At 44.6% G+C, this 23997-nt stretch overlaps 1 protein-coding gene across 2 annotated transcripts in view; it reads right to left on the bottom strand.

The window, feature by feature from the left end:
- LOC118771794 (voltage-dependent calcium channel subunit alpha-2/delta-1-like) overlaps nucleotides 1-23997 on the bottom strand; it is a 157054-nt gene that overhangs the window by 11577 nt on the left and 121480 nt on the right. Inside the window, exons 19-35 of one of the 2 annotated variants that reach the window (XM_036519832.1) lie at nucleotides 17192-17263; nucleotides 16219-16290; nucleotides 15452-15513; nucleotides 14005-14081; nucleotides 12166-12174; nucleotides 9654-9662; nucleotides 8587-8647; nucleotides 7340-7437; nucleotides 5545-5626; nucleotides 4938-5000; nucleotides 3500-3606; nucleotides 3118-3204; nucleotides 2838-2905; nucleotides 2681-2719; nucleotides 2162-2233; nucleotides 929-1081; nucleotides 293-345 (exon numbers count right to left, since the gene is read on the bottom strand). In XM_036519832.1, the coding sequence (XP_036375725.1) occupies nucleotides 293-345; nucleotides 929-1081; nucleotides 2162-2233; nucleotides 2681-2719; nucleotides 2838-2905; nucleotides 3118-3204; nucleotides 3500-3606; nucleotides 4938-5000; nucleotides 5545-5626; nucleotides 7340-7437; nucleotides 8587-8647; nucleotides 9654-9662; nucleotides 12166-12174; nucleotides 14005-14081; nucleotides 15452-15513; nucleotides 16219-16290; nucleotides 17192-17263 (1184 nt within the window). The remainder of the gene's footprint in view (nucleotides 1-292; nucleotides 346-928; nucleotides 1082-2161; nucleotides 2234-2680; nucleotides 2720-2837; nucleotides 2906-3117; nucleotides 3205-3499; nucleotides 3607-4937; nucleotides 5001-5544; nucleotides 5627-7339; nucleotides 7438-8586; nucleotides 8648-9653; nucleotides 9663-12165; nucleotides 12175-14004; nucleotides 14082-15451; nucleotides 15514-16218; nucleotides 16291-17191; nucleotides 17264-23997) is intronic. The other variant, XM_036519834.1, reaches the window with a different exon arrangement.

Raw genomic sequence — 23997 nt, 5'->3', positions numbered from 1 at the left:
TTCAAAGTGGGAATGTGGGGCAGCCTGCCAGTCTCCCTCATAGCTGGACAGCTGTCCCCCGTGACCCATAGAACCGTGTCTCTTTTCAACACTCCACGGCAAATGACACCACCGGTTTAATCGTCACCATCAAAGAGCGTTACAAGACGTGCAGCTCTCTTCCCCTCTGCCCTGGGATATGGATACTTGGCGTTTGCTGTCAGGCGCAGCCTTTTTGATTGGTGTGATTCCAGTAAGATGAGGCTCAGGCGAAAAGCAAAAGCGGGCGGTCTCTCGTTACCGCGGTACTCACCAGGTGGCCGCGGAGGCCCACCAGCCTAATTGAAGGATGTCTGCTATCGTGGGCTGCGGACGGGACAGAGACAACACAAATGCACGTTCTCAGAGATTTGACAGACAGAAATGCCCTCCTGAGTTTCAGTGATACAACATGCGAAACAATGTGTTTACTTTTTAACCCGGAATGCATTCTGTTCTACACAGGCTCTCAAACTCCCTGATTTTCATGGACAATCAATGCAAAACTAAATCAAAAATACAAGACAGTCTATGCACTACAGGACACATTAAAGGAACACATTTTGTTATGCCATTCAATGTAAATTATCTTCATATACTTTATTAGTACAAAATAAAACCCTGCAGAAATTAAATGCAAGAGCACTGCAACACCTAAATCTGGAGCTCTAACAGGATCTACACTGAACATTGGGCCACCTGGGGCCCAATCTGAATTAGGTGAATGCACTTTGCTTTGGTTAATGTTGGCAAAATTGGAATTGGGATTGGGATTAGGATTAGGATTAGGACTAGGAATAGGAATAGGATTAGGATTAGGATTAGGATTAGGATTAGGATTAGGATTACGATTGGGATCGAGATCAAATTTGAGATCAGGATCAGGGGGATCCGAGGGGCGGGTACTCACGATGTAGACAGAACGCATGCCCGCTGCCGCCTTGCTCTCACGCTCGGGGTCACACACCGACTGGTAGTCGTACGTCTTGTTGAAGGAGTAGAGCGAAACTTCCACAAGGCTCCGCATCAGGACGGGGTCGACCTCGCCGAAGAACTGGCCAATCTACGCAGCGACGGGGAGAAAGGTCATGCTTCACTGAGCGTTTCATGGGTGTCCCTCAAAATTATAGCACCAATATTCACTTGGAAATTTCCACCTTAAATATTATATCTATGTGTTTGGACAGAACTTTTATTCTTTATTTTTCCGATTTTCCACATTTTAGAATAATAGCAAAGACATCAAAACTATAAAATAACACAAAGGGAATTATGCTGTGACCAAAAACAGTATCAAACAAAACTATCTTACATTTCAGATTCTCCAAAGTAGCCATTTTTTTTTAAAAAAAAAGGCCATTTCTTTTTTTAAGAAATTCATATATAGACAAATATAAACAGTGTCCTTAATGCCTAAAAAACAAATTTCAAGCACTTAAGTCTTTAGATCAAAATGTCTTTGAATGCATGTTTCCCATTATCTTAATCATGTGTCCAAACTTTTGACTGGTACTGTGTACATATATATAATATATATATAAACACATTTGTATATACATATTTGATATTTGTGTATCTCCTTCTCATAAAGCAACAGATTCGATAAACACATGCAAAGGTGTGTTTTGCACCCATGTAAATGTCTGAAACACACAAAAACCGTTCAAAAGGAGCAGGCTGCCTAAACTCCAGCTCTCAGGCGCAACGTGTCGGCGGCACGCGGAAATGAGATCTCCTCACCGCTCTGCGGAGAGCCTGCAGACCCGCTCTGTATGGAGAAACCCGATTCCACAAAACCCCCGCCTCTAATAAACTGTGAAGGTCCTTTTTCACTGTGCAATAATGCAGATATTAAACCAGCAGCCGGGGAAGCTGCCGGTGGCGTTGAGGTTCTCAGCCAGCATCTGCTCTCCGTCCTTTTAGGAAATGATTTAGGGGAGATCTTGTTTCAGAGCGTGCTCCGGTCTCGTGTTTTCATAACTCTGTCGAGCGTTAAGGCGATGATATATTTCCCTCTCAAGTGTGCATGAGCCACCTGTAATTATTCCCTTTTAGTGGCGCTGACGAAAAACATTGGTTCAGCTCCCTGCATCTGTGGGAAACCAGGGACGTTTAGAGTTACGACACCGCGACGGAGGGTCACCTGAAAGATGTACTCGTCCTGATTGGACATCAAGATGAAGCCGCCGTCGTCCAGTATGACGCAGTCGACGTGCTGCAACGGAAAAAGAGAACAATGTCGTTTGAGTGTGTGTGTGTGTGTGCGTGTGTGTGTGCGCGTATTAGGGGGCATCTCATTTGATTTGCATATACAGTACCAGTCAAAAGTGTGGACACACCTGATTAAGATTTTTTGATCTAAAGACTTCAATGCTTGAAATTTGTTCCATAGACAAATACAAACAGTGAAGTTGATGCCTATGCATGAATTTCTTCTCCAAAAAAAAATCATTTAAAAAAACATTTATGGCTATTTTGAAGGTAAGTTTTGATTTGTTTATAACACGTTTTGGTCACTGCAATAATGCCGTTTGTGTTTTTTTATAGTTTTGGTGTGTTTACTATTATTCTAAAATGTGGAAAACAGTAAAAAAAAAGAAGAAGAAAGAAAAGTGTGTCCAAACTTTTGAGTGGTAATGTAACGTAAAAAACCTTACCATACCTTATCGTTTCTCAGGCAACCACAGATCTCGTCCTTACACTGCAAAAGACAAAGTGAGAAAGCTGTCAGTGCCCTCCAGCCTGGTGGGACAGAGGACTCACTTTTGAGAAATGTACACATAATTCTGATAAATTTCAGACCAAACGCCTTCTCTTACGTTCAGCTTCATTGTGGCGTTGATGAAGCTGACCATCCAGTCACTGACACTGAGCTTCACACCAACCACTGCAAGAGAAGGATTAGTTTGGAGATGTTCACCTCTGCGATTATGGATAGCCCGCAATGCTGCCTGTGTGTGCTTTGTGAGTGACACTGCTCTGGCAACAAACTCTGACGAGTGAATTACACTGTTACAAAACCTAAGAATGAAACACAGAGCTCTCTGAATCGCGTGGAAGCTGGGAGTTCGGGCGTTTGCCTGATGTACGCGCCCTTACCGGCTGGCTTCAGCTTCACGCCGTCGATGTTGAGGTCCACCGCTCGGCTGACCAAGATGCCCGACTCCGCAACAGCATCCCCACTCTCTGGGGGGGAAGGACAGAGAGAGAGGGGAGTGCTGTTTGTGAAGGACGCCCCGAAACATTCCGCAACAGCTGCATCCTGGGATAGCTGATCTCAGAAGGCTGTAACCCTAAACAGGCATCTGCAAGTGTTGGCTACGATAACAGCTGTGGTTTGGATACCTGTATCCTCCTCTGGCTTAAGATGGAGATGCACTCTGTAGTGGATTAACTGTGAGAAAAGCAGGTTTGAAACTGTGGTGACTACAGACAAGATAGCATACACAGTGGAACGCAGGGGACCCATAAGACAGCTTACTGTTGTAGAACAACGGCGCCGTGAAGATGTACTTGTCGTTGTCCAGGCTCCTCTTGTAGAAGCTGGACTCGTACGTCTCCGCGTTCTCGGTCCAGTCCTCGCCGGCGCTGGAAGGAATGATGGAGAATTACAGCCAGCCTGTCCGCGGTGCTTGGGGTGGGTCACAGCCGTTACTGTGGGTGCCAAGCAAACCTCGGGCAGCAAATAAAAGCCCCGTGCCGATGGAGCCGAATCAAACAAAGGGTCAGAGGCTTAAACGCCTAGCATGCCATGCATTGCATTCCAGAGTGACATCCTAATTGCAGCAGCTGCATGGGTTTAACCTGTTAACAGAAGACACCAGGGATACCCAGTCCTGGAGGGCCCAGATCCAGTAGGTGCTTTTCCTGCTCGAAACTTCTCATACTTCATTCAGCTAAGCCCGCCTCAGAGCAACCAATTTAACCACCCCTCCAGGTTTGGAGGCTGCTGGTTGTTTAAAGAGAGCTGAGAAACCTGATGGAGACCGCGTCCACTCCTCTTGCTAAACTACTGAAGAACATTCAAATACCGTGAACGTGACACAAGTTCAATATAAAGGGAGCAAAGTTAGAGATGGCTGTTTCGAAGTTTTAAAATCGAAACGGTGCTGAAGAGAGAACTGTCAGCTCCTGACGCCAGGGGAAAGATCCTGAAGAAATCACGCACACAGTCGTGCTGCCATTTCACTGGTGACGGCGCCGACGCCCATTGTTGTACAAACGGCAGTGCCGAGCGCTTGTACTTCCATTAGCCCTGAAAATGGGGGACCGGCAGTAAAGTGACAGGTAATTCTACACGTCTCCACTGGAGTGCGACGCCTTGATGTGTTCCAGCTGCGCCGGGGGCCTCCACGCACGCGCCATTTTACGACCGGCAAGTGCTACAGCGCGTCCCCAGACAGCGATACAGCCCGGGCAGGGGAACCCAACGAAAGATGTGGGGGGGGGGAGAGAGAACGAGAGAGAGGGGGAGAGAGGGAGAGAGGTAAAGCGGTAGGCACAGGTAAGTATGGGGAGGGAGAAAAGGACAATTCGTTCAAATACGCCAGTGCCGTGCTTGAGACTGGAAGTAGAGAATTCAAAAGGAACTGGGGCACAGAAAATAAGAACAGCAGACAGCACAGAGAGGGAGAATAGACTGGGGGGGGTAGGAGAGTGGAGGTGTGAACAGTGGGATAGAGAGAGAGAGAGGACGTCTGAGAGGCAGAAGGACAGAGAGAAGGGGCGGGCCTCCTCAAGATCCAAATTCACCTAAGTCATACTGGCAATGAAGGCTCTGTAGCAGTTTCCCTTGGCATGTGCCAACACAGAAATAGCCACAAAATATCACTGTCCATGGCCTAAGCAGCACCATCATGCACATACAGCACTGCTACAACGGTCACAACCGTAACCTTTTTTTTTTGGTGTTACCGTACCTTTTTGGGTAAACCCTTGTGATTCCTCCATCCGTGGCAACGAACCTGGCGACCACTCCGCTCCTACGATACAGAAGAACACATGCGCTAATCGGCGCGGCGCGGTTAGCGGTAATCTCTGCTATAGTGTCTTCAGGGCTTCTTTCCAGTGGGGTGCTCAAGCATCTGTCTCTGAGCGCTTCTCTCAAAGAAAAGGTGCTTTCCATCAGCATGAAAAATCAATGCCTCCAGAGTTTGCACCCTTGTCATAGGAATTACACTAAATGCTTTTTAAAATCGATTTCAACACACCCTGACAGGAGCAGCGATTAGATAAATCTCAACAACATGTTTTCTGACACCCTGTCTCAAAACACACTTCTACATGTAACTGAAAAAAAAAACACACACATTGTTGTAATTTTTCTCAGAGACTTGCTTTTCCCAGACGGTTTAACGTTGGACGGTTTAACGTCAACTTATTCAAAAGAAAGAAGTGACGACAGTCAAGTAAAATAAGAAAATGTCCCTGTCTGTAAGATATAACTACCACTGGCAAGCTCTCGTTGCTTATGGTTGGAGAAAGAGCCATACGGCGGTCACAGAATGTGCAGGGAGCAGGACTCACGGTGCGTGATCCCTCCACAGCTTCACCAGCTCAGCGGTCAGACTGGCATCCAGCAGAAGTCTGTTCACCAGAGAGACATTGCCTGCAAGACAAGAACCACCGGATTAGCCTGCCATTCCAACCTTTGAAAATCTTTACTTGCGCTGAACTGAAGCTTCTAGATTTTTCTAGAAGCCTCTAGATTTTTTTTTTAAAAAGAAAGATCTTTTCATGGAAAGGACTAAGCACGGAAGTTTATTTCTTTTCCAACATTTATTTAATGCTCTTTAGTCTTCAAAATAAAGACATTGCATTTGTCTGCTGGATAACAAAAATCAATATATCTCAGTAAAATAGACCTCTCTTTTATCAGAATAGCCTATGCGCCTAAACTGTTTAGTCTCTGTTCTAGCACAGTCTACACACCATCGTGTGGTATGAACAGAAGACAGAGCAGGTATCTCCATAATCCATGTGACCTGCTACATAAGTCATGACAAACTGATTATTGATTGCATTTACAACACTGCAAGATTTGTAAATACAAACCCTGAAGATCTGTAGATGCAAACTGCACTCAGATTCTGAAGTGACTGATTGATTGATGCCTATCAGTCTTTGTGGTAACCAATGTAGGCAACATCTGGCTCTTAGTTCCAACAGGTCTATTTAAAACACCTGGAAATAAGAGCCAGGCCAGAATAAACGATAATATGTTACCTCAGACCAATCCCATAAAGTGACTCATTGTAAATTGTCTTGCCAGACTTTCGGTGGTTACCCACAGAAAGGGAGAGTGGACATTCAGTTTTAGGAGGTAGAACAGCTTTGAAACGGAGCTCAATATGAGAGAACTGTGGACTCATTGATTTAGGTTTAATTTCAGGTCTATGATTTCAGGTATCAAAGCACAGATATTGCAAACAAAAGCTTGTCTGTGGATCTCTAGTGATGCTCTCATATTTTCACCACTGAAACAAGAAATTACTTTGATACCAAAGAGAGAATGGGGGCTCTATATGTGTTTTACTTTTCATAGAAAATCATAAGACTGCTTCTGCTTATGAACAAATGACAAAAACAAAATTACTGAATTAATTGAATTAAAATATGTGGTGATACTGTGATCATGGAGTTTGTTTGCAAGTTTAAAAGTCTGAGGTAAAAATCAGTGTATTGTGCAGATCACATATGTGTGTTATGACACCAACAAACCCCTCTTTGTGAATTCTACTTTCAATGAAATTTCATGTAGTGTCTTTGTGGAAATTAGTTAAGAGATAATGTCAGCTAATTTATTCACCCTTGAAATCACATAGAAAATCCCTGCCAATGATTTCCCATGAATGTGAAAAATTCCAATTCTTGAATATGAGGACATCAAATAAAAAACTGCAAAAGAGACCCCCAGGGGAGTGGCCACGTGTCAGACGGGCAAACTGATCGGTCACCACAGGGCGTCCTGCTTTCTCTCACAAACACGGCATAATTGGAACACCAGGAAGGGCCGGTGAAAAAGGTGAAATACGGCGTCCATGAGTGTGACGGCCACGAGGCCGGCACACCCCCCCGTACAACCGCCCAACTGCCCGCTTAACACCCGTGCCTGTGTGAAATGTCACCGGTGACGTGCGACGCCACCGGGATCAAAGGGGGGCCTGCGGACAGCAGCTGTTTGAAAGGGCCGGCCGGGCCCCCCAGGCCGAGACACCACAGGGAGAGACGAGAACCAGACACACACACACACAGGTGGCACGCGGGGTGGCGGAGGAGACCCTGGGGAGGGTACCTCCAGATCAAAGCCTAGCTCACTCACAGCTCGGGTGGTTGGGGGTGTTCTGGTTGAGGAAGTTGTTGAAGTCCTCCAGGAACTCCGTGTTGTTCTCTCTAACCTTGACCTCCTTGCAGTACTCCCTGCAGAAATGAGATGACGTCATAAATCTCTGATCAAAACCCTTCTGACAACAAGTTTACTAGCCTAACATTAGGACACAGTGCATACGTATTTACATATTGGAATAAGAGTGTAGCATAGTGGCAAGGAACACTTGTATCCAAAAGGTTACCGGTTTGATGGTTCACTGGGACACTGCTGCTGTACCCTTGCGCAAGGTACTTAACCCAGAACTGCCTCAGTAAATATCAAACTGTGTAAATGGGTAACATGCAAAAATGGTAACATATGTAAGCCACTCTAGAAAAGAGTATCTGCTAAATGACAGTAATGTAATGTACAGTTACTGCACTTTGTACTGTCCTTCAATACCACCGAATGAGCAGAGGCTCACTCAGATGCTGGAAACAGCGAAACTATGTTCTAACCCCCTCTCGGGCTCTGTCCGCTCTAATGATGGGGCAGATGAATGTGGTGATGGGAGGTACAGCTTAAATTCGCAAGCCTTTAAAGGCTGTACGTGCCCGGAACCGTGGGTTGTAAATCTGTCAGGGGTAATCACTAGGAGGGGGGAGATCTGCGGTGTTCGCCCCCCCCCCCCACTCCAAGTAAGCCCTTTTTCTGAGAGTCCCCAATGTGTCACGGCATATTAGGAGAGCCGACCGCAGCTGGAAACTCTGGCTGGCGACCGCAGAGCCACCAGGACGGGGGTGACTGCTGCCCTGGATTACAGTGCAGCATGGTGGCTTTAAGGAGCTGCAGAGATGGGGTTGTGGGTTTGATTCCCAGGTGGGGCACTGCGGCTGTGCCCATGAGGGAAGTACTGAACCTGAACTGCTTTGGTCAACAACCAGCTGAATAATTGGTCAGCATGTGTGTCACCTGTTTAAGTTACCTGGGATAAGGGTGTCTCCCAGTCATACAAGAAAAGAAATACTATATTTGTAATTTACCACAGCCACTAATTTCTCAAAATTCAGTCATCTCATGCATTCGCCACATACAGACCGATATGCTCTGGACCTCAAAGCAGCGCTCTGTGAGTTAAGCAAGGCGAGCTAGGCCATGACGAATTCCGTTGCCCAAGGATGTCTTTGCACGGGATAACTTGAGATTACATTCACATGGTCACGCTCGTTTGAATACCGGTAGGAAGAGCACCCGCTCACCTTGGCGCGATGAAGGTGTATCCGTACTCGTCAAAGTTCTCCGGCTGCATGGTGTCAAAAACTGGTAAAAACAATGAGGCATGTTCAATACATCCATATTGACTGCTTTTGACAGAGACAATGGAAAGTGAGCCGGTGACCGATGACAAGAGTGCCAATCTATCTCTTCATTGTGATTAACAAAGATGGTTGTTTGTGTGCTCGAGATCTGCAAATCATCCTTCCTTTTAATTTCTTTTCAGGAAATGTTTCAACAAACGACCCAGATGACTTGGAAAGCATCTCTTCTTAAGAGGGCATTTTTAACATGTTTACAAAAAGCATTTAGTTTTCTCAAATTGTGTTCTCTCTACTAATTATAGTAGTTTTCTGACAGATTGCACATAATATTCAAAATGTTTTGGTTTGACCAAATTACATCAGATAATCTCAATGCCCCGTTGGCTGTTATTGAGATGATTTTTAGTTCGAACGTATGTACACTAAATATGTCAGAATGTAACCAAGGTGAAGCCAGGGGGAATTCCTGGAAAATTATTTAGATATGATGAGCTTTTATTTGGCAACTCACACACCCATATTCATCCACTGAGGGACGTGGGGTTGACCACCATGTACGAGTAATTCTAGTAACTGCTACAGGTGAGCAGCTCAGCGTTCCAGCCCTGAGGAAAATATGCTGCCTTTCGGTTTGTGGAAAACCTCATTTTTACTGGGATGTCCAATTGTATCATTATTGGTGTCATTTCCTCCCCAGCTGTGGGAAATGAACTGATTTTCTTTTTCCTGCTCAAATGCTGACTTAACAACCTCTGGCCTATTTGGGCACAAAGGTGGTCATTAAAGCGGTGGGTCCCATACTTAGACACAGTGCTAAAGAGAGAGAAAACTCTGAGACATCACAATTAGAAATGAAGACGGCTCGTTAGTGACCCGGCGGTCTAAAACGGGCATGAGCGTGGGAGGTCGGAGGTCAGATGGGGGAGGGAGGGGTTGCGTTAAACATGCGAGGAACGGAGGGGGTGGAACGAGAACGAGGGATGAAAGACCAATGAAAGAATACTTGCCCATTTGCCCTGCAGAGAAAATCCAGCAGAGAGAGAGAGAGAGATTACCAGGAAGAAAACAGAAAAAAAAACAGGGTAAACCACAAAGGGCTACAGTCACCAATATTTTATTCAATGAACGAGCCTTGAATGAAAATATTGCAAACTGATCAAAAAGATCCTAGGCTCACACAGAAGCATGACAGTGGGAAGCAGGCATGTACAGACTCAAATGTGGTTACTGCTTTCCATAGAGAACCGCTCCATTGTGTAATGGTCTTGCACAGTGGTAAAATAATGTCGTCATGCAAGGTACAGTGTGTGCTAACTGCCTTGTAGTGAGCAACAACAGAATACTAAAGCAGGAGCTTGAATGCAGTTTCCTACACTGCATCGAATACACTAAGACAGGAAATTCAAAAGCACGTTAGCTTGACGTAAAATGTAAATCGCTGAACTTGTTGCTGCTCCTTTGGAAGCTGGACGACAGCTTTCCTGTTGTTCAATGGTGTGCAGCATCAGCAAATTTCTCCGCGCGCCCGATCACGGCGAAAGCAGGATGCCTTCGTAACCGGGAAGTGAGCTTTGTGGAGCTCTTGAAGACATGCGGTGCTTTCCCATTTGCTGATGCTTTCACAGTAATCGCAGGAAGGAGAGTAAAGGCTGGAGAGTTGTTGGGAAGAGCGGAACATTTTGTGCAACAGAATCTATGTCACAAACCGCACAGGGGAACAAGGATCAGACTGGAGAGAGCAGAGGGAAGCGGGAAGGACCAATCAGCTGCCTGAGGAGAAGAGGGGGGGAGGGGCTGCATATCATATCACCTTTCAATAGGAGGAGGAAATGCAGGGGGAGGGGGGGCAATTAAAACAGGTGAAAGGCAGATGAATAGAAATTAACTTATAAATGAATCATCCTTGGATTATGAGGGGATTAATATTTATTCTGAAGGCAATTCAGTACTGCTCCTCCAGGACAAAAAAAAACATTATTTGTAGTCTCTACAATTTGATACAGGACTGTTTTCTTCCAGTATTTACAAAGATATCACCTTACTCTACACCGCAGCCAGTGATTTTAGAAGAGCAGTACCTCCAGGTCCAAGCTTTAATGCATGATATCCCCTTAGGAGATTTCAGGGTTGCATTCCATTACTGAGTTAAGCCATTACATGTGTTTTTCAAATTGAGCATTTTTATTGAAGTAGCAGGTGACCAATCAGTTCGACTGCTCAGCTCCCGTAGTTTTCACATTATGCCATATTGAAAAAGCAAAGCTGGTTGAAATAAGGCATTTCATAGGGTACACAACCTGAGGCAGAATCGTTCACATAAATATGGAGGACCATGGAATGCAAAAGTATCAGTCAAAACATGAGATATCCATGAAGTGCTTTCATAAAGATTTCTGGGTGTGGAGCATAGTCTTCTGGTCTCCACGTTACCTTCTGGTGCTTTTCCCCAGTGGCCTCCTTCTGACTGATGCGTGGGGATGTCTTTGAACTAGACTTTGAATACCCTCCCTTTTATTATCTGAGAGCTGGAGCGTGTGTGTGTGTGTGTGTGTGTGTGTGTGTGTCAAGGCATCCAAGGCAGCTCTGAGCAGCAGTAAGATGCTGGTCACTGGAGGATTTTGGAGAATATGCACTCAGGAATATTTCTGCAGAATGCAAAGTGCCTTAGCGAGGTAAGAAGACTGACTCCCGAGGGGAAACTTTATAAAGACATCCCTCAACTTTATGTGCATAAGCATGGCCAAATCTACTGTAAGAATGTAGATTTCTATGCTCATCACTGATGCTTTAGTGTTCCATGGGTCAACTAGTTAATACGCTTTTAACAAAGCTGGGTGTGAAGCATTTTGAAATACAAATACGGCTCTGAGCCGATTGGTATAATGGCCATATGTCAAGTGTTTGAAAGCAAAAGTTTTTAAAGATTCTTTTTGATTTTTGTCATGCGCATTCAAACATTGACCGCAGCTCCAAAGGAGGAAGTGTGGCCTGAATCTTTTGTAACAGTCTGGCAAACAACGTTATTGCTCATCAGGTGAACCTCGAGGCACACGCATGTTACGGTTATATGTGACTATTGGCACGCGTTGTTAAAACATGCAGACCTGGTGACAGACGGCACTCCACTCAAATTTAACCGTGTCAGTTAGCTGGAAGCCCCGTTTTAATAAACTTGCCCGTTCGCCGTAGGTGCGGCACTGTTAATAACGTCTGCCGTCGTGGAAGGAGCATGCCGGGCCATAACCTGCCGCAATCTCTTTAGAACAGAGTGCACCTTCATCCAGCACCATCTGGAAGTTATTTTCTTAGACGCCGTGAAGCCCATCGGAGCGAGTCGTGTTACGTGTTATTCTCTTAGTAAACTACATGTGCCTCCGCGGCAGACGTGCACCGAGCAGCAAGCGAGAAGAGATTCGCTAAACCTAGTGGGACACAGAGATTTGACCCACATACACAGAAGACATAAAAGAAGGCACAGAACATCCACAAGAGGAGTGACATCAATTAGAGGATACTTGCCCAGTGTTGCTGAGGGAATCCAGCACACAGACAGAGAGAGAGAGAGAATGAGAGAGAGAGAGACAAGGGAACAGAGAGAAACAGAGAGAGACACAGGGACAAAACAAGGAAAAACATAAGAGGTTACACACAACAATATTTTATTCAACACAAGCCTTGAATAAGAATATTGTAGTCAGGACAAAGGGCTTCAGGTTTGTACCCTTTCTGCTCAAGTCTAGTCTTAACCATAATGTAAGACTGTTCTATTTCCTTCCCCAATATTCAGTAGCATATCTATTTTGAGCAGGGCAAACACTATGCACATCCTAAATGTTCAGGGTTATGTGGAGGATACTTGTAAGATGGTAGAACAGGTTGAAAAACTCTCAGGACTAGATGGTTACCTATACTGCCTCTGATTATCTGACTAGTGTTTATCCTTGTACCCGATTGGCCAGCGTTCAAAACTTTTTGCAGTAGCTGGACAGTGATTCAGCAATGACGCATCAGTGCAAGTTTACATCATGAATCACTGCCAAACCCCAGGAATTCAGACCATTGGACAGCAGTATTTCGTTACCAAAGTACATTCCTACAATATATTGTCCAGTATATTGTCGGGATGGAGAACTGTAGACATAATTTCCATCTGCAAAACAATTTGTAATTTGTAAACAAGAAGCTAAGTGGTAAAGCTAATTTTTAGTACACAGCTACAAGCATGTTCCGCTGATTTTTTTGGTTCAGAGGCAAATCAGAAACATAGGTGAGGCTGCTGGCTCTCATACATGGGGTTGAAATCGATTTCATGGGACTGTAGGAAGAGCAACTATTTTTAAATGGCGGGATGGTTTAACGGCAGCTCTGAGGGCTTGGCAGAGGCAGGCCACAGGCACCCGCAGAGACAGCCACGCGGGGGCCTCTGTTTCTGCTAAAGCCGGGCCCTGTGGGCTCCAGCACGCACAGCAGCAGGTCACGTCCGACAATAAGCGTGCCGGTAACTCCACAGGAGGTGGCAGGAGGGCGTGGAGGAGTTAGAGCATAGAGGTGTTTATGGTGGCTACGGTATCAAACCAAAGAGTGGGAACTCAGACTGAACAAACTGTGGGGGGTGTGGAGGGACTGTTTGGGAGAACGTGTTTTTATATCTGGGGTTTGGGGGCCGATAGGATGTACTGTCAACAGCAGAGGGGGCCGGGCTTTACTGGGTCGGTTCTGCATCCCGCGGAGGGGCCACTGCCGGGATATCCATTAATCACACCCGGCCCGGTGTTGGCGGAAAGCCCCTGCTTACAACAGACCATCATACACTGTTTCAAGCTCAGAGGGCCCCTTTGATTTTCGACGCCTTATGAAGCTATTTGGTTCCCCTTCTTTAAGCCCAGAAACACCTAAAGGAGGTGATAATTAAGCCAACGTGTCCCCGATCCGGTCCTGCCGAGAAAATCTGAGCGCCGCCAGTCTGATAATGTATGGGGAGGGTTATTTCTCCATAGCATATGATGTGGGAATAATATGAATAAACGAAGGCTCTTGAACTGTTTAGTGGGTAGTCGACTTGTCTGGTAAAAAGCATAACAGAGGACCGCAGCCGAAAACCAGTGGCGCTATGGGTGTACAACTAAGCTGTCTGGAGGTTCAATTCATATAGACACAAACCATGTGCGCGAATACAAATATCTATACAATAATGCATGTATGATATTGCATCAACTGCCACCAAAATCTAAGGCTAAACATGGGCATGGCAAACTATATAGGAATCTTGGAGCCGAGCATTAGAATTGATATACGTTTTGTTATAGCCTACTCAGAATTTGAAAGCCTGACTTCAAAGTGAGTCTCTGCAATACTTACATTTTGCCTGTGTGATGGTATCGCCGATCCGCGCTTGAATGTAGTGTAAGCTGTACTCGGGCAACACCAGCGCCAAGCTGCAGAACACAGAGGCACTGAGTCAGGTTCGCGGCGCGCGGGACGAGACGAGCCGGCCCGCCAAGCGGAGGCCGGGAGGAGAGCTTCGGGTTGTGCAAATCCTCAAATTGAAACGTACGTGAGGCTGCTGACAGGCTACTGTAGCAGGTTCCAGAAAACGGCACGGATGAGCGAGGCCGAGGCCGAACGGGCTCTCTCCCCTCACACAAGCACATCCTGTGCCACTCATCGGCTGTTTTATAAGGCCCTCTTATGAGTCACCCCATTGAAGTCAGCCCTGACAAAAATCAGCGAACAAATTGGATATACAAGCTCGCATTCCGATTCAATAACTAATGGCTGGCATGAAGGCTTTCGGCTTGCCGTTGGCCCAAGTCTGTTTTATGGTGCTCGTCAAAACCGACTAGAGGAAACAGAAAATGACAGAAAAAAAGGAACAGCGGGCCGCAGAAGCACGTGAAACGCATGTTTGATGCGTCCTGCTGTTTAATATCCTGTATTAATCTGGAAGGGCTAATGACTTTAATGACCTCTCGAGCTAAGACAGAGCATAGCGCTGGAATAGCGCAAAATACTGGAACAAAGATCGATTTTGGTTCCAGCACGCTTCCATTGCTCTGGCTGGTCATTTCCTTTTCATTGCTATTTCACTTTGGATGGATGGCGCGGTTACAGGCACCCTTCTGTTCTCTATGAGTGCTGAAACAAACAACTGACCCGTGACCCAAGAGTCTCTGGGGTGCTGGGTAATTGTGGTGGATCTGCAGTTGCACACTGAGTTGTCTTAAGTGGTTGCAGAACTACTACAGTACTACACTACTGTTGAACGTTATATTATATACTCGATAACATGCATTATACTACATTATTCCAGATTTTGCATTGCATTATTATAGCATGGTAAAGCTGTTGACTGGAAAACTGATACAATAGAGAACAACTGCCCACAGTGTCTGTGTAGTGTAGAAACAGTGTGAGGGTATTCAATCTGCAGAATTTGTGGATGTGTGTAAGTTTTCCTAACCGAGTCAATAAAAAACATTAAATGCATATCAGAAGATGTGTTTTGTACTAGACCGTGAATAACTATCCTCTCCACTTAATTACACCTAAAAGAAGAATCGTATATCACCTGTGTAGATCCTAGCTTCATGTGATATATCAAATCTTTCCGTAAATGATGTAAGCATTTTTCTAACTGAAGTAGGCTGTGGACATTCCACTCAGATACTGTAGCTGACTCCGTACAGATGGACAATACCTGCAAACTTGGGTTTGACTTACAGGCAGGTGGTAGCGTTTGTATGTCAAGAACCCCACTGTTTAGGTGAAATTTCTGTAATTACGAAGAGGTGGCTGACGGGCTTACCTGTAGTCAGTGCCGTTAACAGGGGCGTAGGTGTACGTTCGGTTGCCTCTATCTATGTATCTCTGTCAAAAAACAAGCACAGGCTGGGTTGAACAGCAACATGCCTTTGTCATTTAGTTAACATCCAAGCACCCTGCTGTTTCAGAGTTCTCTGAATCACTCATAAAGCAACAGAGCTCTGAGATCCATCTCTGGTTTGCTGCAACTGTAAAAGCCATATTCGGTTTCAGCTGACATCGGTCCATTGATGTCCACGCAGATGCCAGGAGTTCAGAGCTCGGCTCTGTCCCAGCCCTTTTTATAGGGCCCCTCAGGCAGCTCTTTGGAAAACCATCACTACTTTACCTTCCAATTCCCATTCCATGTGTATCTAAAGCAAGCTTGGAATTACTTTCAGGTTTTCTGGAAACAGTCAATCCATGATCGAAAATGAACCTTACTGATAGCTATTGGCTAGATGCACCAAGCACATGCCAGGCCAACAGCCCTAACAGACAGTCTAATCTGTGCTGGGACCAGCCAACCGAATTATCTAAACCTTCCTTGGGTTTTTTTTTCTCTCATAAGAAAACCCTTTTGTGCATCTTAATCAGTCCAGTTAAAGCTGATCAGGGTGTTACTTCAAAGGACAGAATCTGTTTGTGTACTGAATGCGTTGACCTTTCATTTGAGTTCTCGCTCTCATTTTTAACCGTATATTGTTGAAAGTGAAAGGGAACTTCTGTAAAATAACAGCTTATATTAGAAACTAAGACACTTTCACTCACCTCATCCTGAGACTTTACCAGCGTCTGTATCGTACGGTCCCCCTTGTGCCCGTCAATCATGCTCTTTCTGATCTGCATGACAAAAATGAATCAAAAACAGAATAAAGATCTCTTGCTCACTATCCAGAGATGTTCCTTTTCCTCATTGGTTAATGCAGTCTGAGTGACAGGGAACATTGGACAAACTAAACAATACTTCTTCAGATATACCAGGTGGAGGTAGAGTCATATGCTATTACATGTCATATGACCACAATATCCAAGTTATAGTTCAAGGTGTCTTAGCGTGTCTGGTCTGTGTTGAATCAGAGGGGAAACCTCATAATTCAACTCATAACTCAATTTGACCTCGTAACAGAGGATACCCTCATAATCCTTTCACCCATTACTCTCTACTGTGAAAATATCCACTGGTATGCTTCTTTTGAGGGCGTTGGTTGGACTGCACCAGTCCGAATTGCCTCACGTCGTGGGAGTGATAACACTTGAATCCGTGAGGGCTCAGGTGTACTTTTGAGAGGTCACGTATGTAACTCTGGAAGTGAAGAGGGGGAGGAGCCACTCCTTTTGACCACAGCCCCTCTTGAAGAACGAGCCAATTGGAGCAGGGTGGTGGGGTGGGAGTGGGTGTGGTGCGGGTCCGATTCATGGGCAGGCAGTGTTCTGTATGGTGGTTCTGTGGCATTCTCTGCCTGGCCTGCTGCAATGTGTTTGCCATTATGCCATTCTGCCCTGTTTCACCTTTCATCTGTTTCCAGAGAGAGAGCAGCGGGCCGAGGATGGGCCATGCGCCTTGCACATGGAGTACAGTATTACACTGGTACTGTGCAGAAGAAAGCCCATGCTTTATGGCAAAGCTGACTCCATCCAGTGGCCTCACGGACACCTGCTCTCAGTAGCCTTTAAATCGGCGAGGGAGCACCTGTGGATGAATATTAGGAGTTGAACGAGAGCACAGAGGTGGTCTTCTTACCTCCACCTTTATGTCGTTCTCCAGCTCGGCGTCCAGGAAGTCCAGAGTCACCGGCTCCTGGAATTTAGGATTCTGGGACAGAGGAGAGCATATGTTTGGACATATGAAGATGGGGGGACAGAAGCTGTGATTCACACTGCTGCATATCTCCACCTAGGGCAGCTTGTCATCTTGCATTTGAAAACAGGAATCAAAAACATGTTCATTTGCTGAAACATTCAGCTGAATTTTCACAGAATGTGTGCCTCAAGCAATGATAGATTATGAAAGAATTTGAAATGTGGGCCTAATCCTTCAAAATTTTTCTGAAATTGTACACAGATTCAGTGTTATACATGTGGCAGAAAGTATTAACCCTATTGATTTCAATTGTAGATGGTTTGAAAATCTATGTAAATGATAAAAAAATAAAGGAAGGCATGCAAAGTTACATAAAGAGGGATGGATGAAAGACAGAGAGAGAGATGTGCAGAGATGTGAAATCCTTACATGCCATGAGAAATGCAAAAATAAGACCACAGCGAGCGGCATGCATGACAGGACAGATGCGAAGGCGACGGGTTCGAGAAGACCACCCCGAGCGCCCGTCCATGGAAGAGGGGGAAGAAGAAAAAGAAACGAGTTAGAGAGAGCGAAATTAAAACAAGCAAGCGTCAAGAACCCCTCTCCTTTCGGTACTTGGGCAAAGGGGCCATCAAAGTGAACATGAAGTCACTGTGTCACGCAAGAAATCGGCTCTCTATGAGCATAACCGGAGGCAGAGAGGGAAACACGATGTTGCACTTGAAACGTGGGGTTAGGTTTTGCGTTCCGCCCCGCCCAAACTCCGCTGTCACGGAAAATCTGGAAATAACTGGCGTCGGGCAAACATGCGAAGATCACAGGAGTGTGATTGACAGGCACTGACCGCCTGCGCCGGACCAATCACGCACATACCAAGAGGCGAATGCGGGGAGCGCTGCCACCGGGGTCTCCGAACGCGGTGACGAGCGCGGCTCGGGAAACATTTCACAATAAATTCGCCAACACGGAACGCTCTTTGATCCCCGAAAATGCTTCAACGCGGTGTGGCTGTTTATGGTTTTCATGCTACCATGCTCCATATGGCATTCAAAGGCTTTCTGACACGGTTCTGGGCCGGGTGTTTGTGCAATCCCAGGGATGAGAGAGAGTATAAACTCGCGAGTAACAAAATCAATGTGACATAGCATATGAAGATGATTTTTCTGCTGCATTGAGCATCATTGTGTGACGTTTTCTTTCCTACCTTGTGCCGAAGTTGTGCAGTCTTTGCACAGGTGTGTTATTTGAGCAAAATGTCTTTACATTAGCACCTTGAAGGGGAAACCAGGTCACTCTCTAACATGCATACTTTCTATACGTAATGATTTATTATTTATAAAGAATAATGACTTACACTCCCTCAATGGTCTGTGTTATCAAGGGTAATGTATAAATGTTCAGTTTGTCCAGTCAAACACTTAGCCGCAGCTTTATGTTCTCACAGAACATGGCATCTTTTAAAAAATCAAAGCATGCCGTAATGCAACCTAAAGAGTGCTGAGTTAAGGACAGAAATGTGGGGTCTAAGTAGAGCCAGAGCATCAGAATACAGGCAGAGTTTCAACTTTGGTTCACTGAAATAGTCTAAAAGGAGGAACAAAAGATCAATCATCACATAAATCAAACGTCTTGACAAGTTGTGTATGATGAACATTGTACAAAACAGCTGTACGATATGCTGATTTGTGGATCTGTACAATATTATCATTTAATTTTGGGAACGGCCAAACAAACAGTTTGTATACACAAGGCTAAAGCGCAAGACTTGATTCAATTCACTGGTAAGGTTTTGGCCAAACCACAGGGAGGTGGGATTGAATCCAGATCTTTCAGACGGTGTTTCTGCCTCCACTTTCCTGGCGCGGCCCTTGCTGTGTCTGCTGGCTTCCGTTTGGGTTGCATGACGCGCCCTTGTTACTCAGGAATGAGAAATAGCTGCATTTTTATTCCTGCTGATTCCTTTCCTGTGCACCCCCCCCCCCCCAAAACCCTCCTTACTCAACCCCCCTACCCCCCATGCCACCCCCTCACCCCTGAAGCCATTCCACACAGGAGTCCTCACTCAGACCTACAGAGGTCCCGACTCCGGATTTGCATCAAATGTAATCAGCCAGTCAAACGTATATGACAGCTGACATGCTGATAAACTTTATCAGTTGTGCCGCTCTCTTGATCTTCTGAGAGCATCTGGAAACGATTGGTCGAAACACCGGGTCCAAAAGGGCCGCTGTGAGCTACCTGGAACAAACAAATCCATACATTTACAATGCGCTTCGGAAACTGAGAGAGATACTTGTTTTGATTATCTGAGGCACTGTTGCATACACAAACTTGTGTGCACTGGATATCTGGAGCTATATTTGAGCCTACTTGAGTAGTATTTGAGAATACTTCATACAGCAGCTAGAAAAAATGCAGAATAAAATCATCATAAAAAAAGATTACATTAATTTTGCAAAGCAGACTCCCTGAACAAAAGTGGCTTGCAAGGGGCTTACATAACTTACAACTCATGTAGCTTGCTCAAGAGTACGACAGCAGCACTCTGTCTGAGAGCTGAAAACCTGGTTATAATTCCACTTCTGTAGTCCTCACACTAGCAATATACTAATGAAGGGTTGGAAAATAGGGGCAACTACTTCCCATATCCTAAGATTAGTGCTAATTAGTTTTAAAAAAAATTATACGCTGACACAATACAAACGCTCCAACTAAGCTCAGACTTAATAAACAGGATCAACATATTGTACATGTGAATTTTGCTGAAGTCAATGGCATAAGCAATACTGAAATCAGTAACATTAATAAAACAGAGGAGGTCTACAAAAAGCTGTTCCGTGGCACTGATGGCAGAAAAAGCTCAACTCCCATGCAACAAGTTGGCTTACAAGCCGTTCTATCTCGTCCTTGGCTATTACCCTCTCCCACGTGTTTGCCATGCTTAATTCCCCGGGTTTGAAAAGCTATCCTCTTCTCATGCCGTTTTTCCCCTGGACAAACCCGTGGGGCTGGTCTTCCCAACAGAAAGCCTGTCTTGTCCCCTTTGCTCTCCCCCAGAGTTGAGTGAGGGTGGAGGAGGGTGACACATTTGAGAGGAACAAATGCTGCAGTCTAACTGATGCCTTTGTAGTGTTTTTTTGTATATAACTTTACATTAGCATTTAGTAGATGCTCTTTTCAGTGTGACTTACATAGGTTACACTTACATTGCGACAGTTCTGGATTAAGTACCTTGCCAAAGGGTACAACAGCAGTGCCCCAGCGGGGAATCGAACCAGCAACCTTTCAGTTACGAGCCCTGTAGCCCATAGTGGTAAGGAACCACCATGCTACACTGCTGCGACGGTATTATGCCAGAATACTATGTATAATGCAGACAGAGTTGTATATACACAGAGCAGAGGCTTGTGGGAAGGATGTGGAATAATGAGGCAATGTGGTTAAAAGTGAACCACTAGCTCTTCATTCCACTTAATTTCAGGAGCCCTACATGTTGAAACCACCCCTCTCTATTCCCCATGACCACACCTGCAGGACAAGCTTTTGCTTTTAGGTCAATATCAGTGAGACTGTGTTTGCATCCTCCTACCCTGTTACAGTGCCACATTCACTGTAATTTCTCCTGCGACATTAGAAAGACCTCAGCCTTACAGAAGGAGTTTTTTATTAGAGCTTCTGACAGCGGCTAGGGCCAACGCAATCACTCAGCCTGCTGTACGCAAGCTATGGAATATATAGGGGAACAAATGTGCCAGGTTCACACAAAGGCCAACAAAACCTTGTCACTCATTGCAGCACCTTGGGAATAAACTAAACAATTTGACATTCAAGGGCATGTTTGCGCTGTGGACTGAGGCTACCGTTTGTAATCAAAGTACCGAGCCTTCAGATCTAACCAAGGGAGGGGCTTACAGTGAAATACAAGGCTGAAACTTTGGAGCTCACATGGTCACGTGGTATACATTAAAGCAGAGGTGTGTCTTAGTGCCATTACTGACTTCAATGGTTGTCATTTTTCCTTGGCAGTCCTTCACAGAAGACCCAAAAGGTGTGGGATCAAGGCAATGTTCCTGCCTCCATCTACTTGCAAGAACTTGCACACTTGTGTGGACTGGGATGTTCCAGTGTTGCCATAGAGATTATGACACCTTTCCAGCTTTCTGTGTGTGATTTCCTGTGTGTACCGGGGGTGAGGAGTGAAACTTTGTGGACAAAGGCTTTTTGTAGGCTGAGAAGGACACTGCACCAGACATTTCATTAGGAAAGATAAGACCAATGAGTCTACCATTTATCCAACGCTTAATTGAAATTATGAATGAACTGTAGACATTACATTGCTATGACAAAACTTTGAAAAAGAAATTTTAATGACAGCACTTGTACCATGCCACATTGATTCCACCACTACAGATACCAATTCAATGCAGTTTTTTTCGTACTGTAAGATTATAAGCAACTGGGTTGCTAGACACCTTCCTATAGTTAGGAAAGGCTGTTGGTGTATAGCTCTGGAACAGAATTCAATACGGTATAATTATTCTTTGATGTTAGAGAGTTAAAGAATTCAATTTTTAAGTGTGATAGAATTAAAAGTTGGTACTTTTCTGTAAGTTAATTGAGTTTTGTTTTCTGACTATAAGTCTGGAAATAATTAAATGTAATGTTAAAAGTAATGTTAGAAACATTGGCTTTGAGGTTAATGCCTGAAGTAGTGTGGTTGTGTTGCGAGATGGCATTCTGACTGTGAAAGATCTGGAGAGTTATGTTGTAACAGTAAAAGCATACTTGAGAATTTGTACTTTTATTAAAGTTATATGCTGAAAGAATTTGTATTTGTTTTTAAGTCGCCAAAATTGTAAGCAATTTAGCCTTCCAACTTTGGTTTGGAATGAAATCAAGTAGCCTATTTGTTTTTGTTTATTAAAAGCATGTAAGCAGTAGCCTTCTGACCGAGGTTCAGAAAGGATTAGTATTTTCAGCCATAAAATGTTAAGTGATAATCCTTCCGACTAAGAACCGGAAAGAGCCAATTTTTCTAACTGGCGAGTCAAAGTTTAATTTTCTATTTGTGTGCAGCTAAGCATAAAAAAAGAAAAAAAATGTGATTTCCTTTTCTTTAACTAAAGCGTTAAGACAAACACAGTATCTGTAGCTTGAATGTATTCCTCGTATTGTAAGTCGCTTTGGATAAAAGCGTCTGCTAAATGAGTAAATGTAAATGTAAGTATCTTACTTTGAACATTTTTTCAACTTTTGTAGGAAATCAAGAGTAGACAAAGAATGATTTTGTGTTTTGAAAATGTATTCATATTCACTTTGCGTATCTGAAAGTATTCCTGGTTGTAAGCCTATTCTGTATTTTGAAAAATAGCCTACATTTTTGACTAGTCTATACATTTGGAGATAAAAATTCTCAGTCTGTAGTCTCTTCTTGTTAAAACAAAATTATAATAATTTCAGTTTCCTATAGCTAACTGTTTGTTCTTTAGAGTGCATATCATTTGCATCGAAGTAAAGATAGCTGTGGGTATTCACACCTAGAATAGACATCCTTATCAGCTCCGCTAACACCTGCTCTGTCTGCTTTTGTATCTGAGGGAATCTGTTGTCATGGCTGCTGAGTTGCCGTCGGCTGCGCAGATCCGTGTTCATGGGGCTGGGCCATTGAAGCCTACGACAGAACGTCGCGGAAGAGCTCCTCCAAGCACAACAATCGATCAGATGTTGGACAGCCTAAATTCATACTTTGAAAAAAGGCTTGGATTAAGGAAATGCGATGACGACATCCAACGGAAAAACAACATTAAACCCTCCGAGGACAGACTCTGGACCTTGCCTGACATCAAAAAGGCCTGGGGAAAAACACAGCATATGTGTGCAAGCAGCAGACGAGACGGATGGTCCATTATTTTGTGCAAGCAAATTCGACAACATCTGGAAAAGTGTGAGATTGAGAGTCTGAAAGGTGAAATCACTGCTGAAAATGCAAAAGTTAAAGCTTTGGCTTCTCGATTACAAGAAGAGAAAAAGGAAAGAGAGAGACTATTCGCTGAAAATCAAAAATGGCTGAACTTAATCTCCAAACAGCTACAACCAAAAGACTGTGATAAAGCAGCAGCCTCTCCCAATACACATGAAGGAGATGCTAAGCAAGGGAAGGCAGAACTGCTCTATCCATTCAAAGAGCTGAAAGCCATTGAAGAACAACACCGCCATTTGCTGGAAGAATTGCCACATGACCATGGCAGCAGCTCAGATGACTCAGGCAGCAAGGAATTGTCCAATGACACGCCTGCTCCTGCACCTGTGACAAAGGACTGCAGATCATAGGTAAAATCTACCTCTATGACAAGGACTACCAATTCATGAAAAGTTAGGCTAGCTCCTGTAGTAATCAAACACCGTAGAACTGAAGTGGAAGCTCAAAGTCAAGAGGAGTTTGAGGAGGACGGACTCGCATGGTGACAAAGAAGGTCAATAGATACCTCCCATGTAAGATTTATCAACCAGCCACACCAGAACAAATTGATAAGTGGTCCAAGGAATTACCAGACATATATAAACAGCCACGCAAGGCCTGGCAAGTTCTGGAGCGCTTACGAAAAATTTACACTTTACACCCACTAGATGCTGCTATGATCCTAAATGTAAACTTAAGGGACAGCGATCAAAAGAAGCTTACTGAAAGTGTGGAGACAAGGGTAGGCAAGTCTCAAGACAATATTGATACAGGAAGGGAGGCT

Source organism: Megalops cyprinoides, chromosome 25 (assembly GCF_013368585.1).
Source record: "Megalops cyprinoides isolate fMegCyp1 chromosome 25, fMegCyp1.pri, whole genome shotgun sequence".
Taxonomy (NCBI): domain Eukaryota; kingdom Metazoa; phylum Chordata; class Actinopteri; order Elopiformes; family Megalopidae; genus Megalops; species Megalops cyprinoides.
The sequence above is the reverse complement of the archived record's forward strand: the minus strand, read 5'-3'. Positions and strand labels throughout refer to the sequence as shown.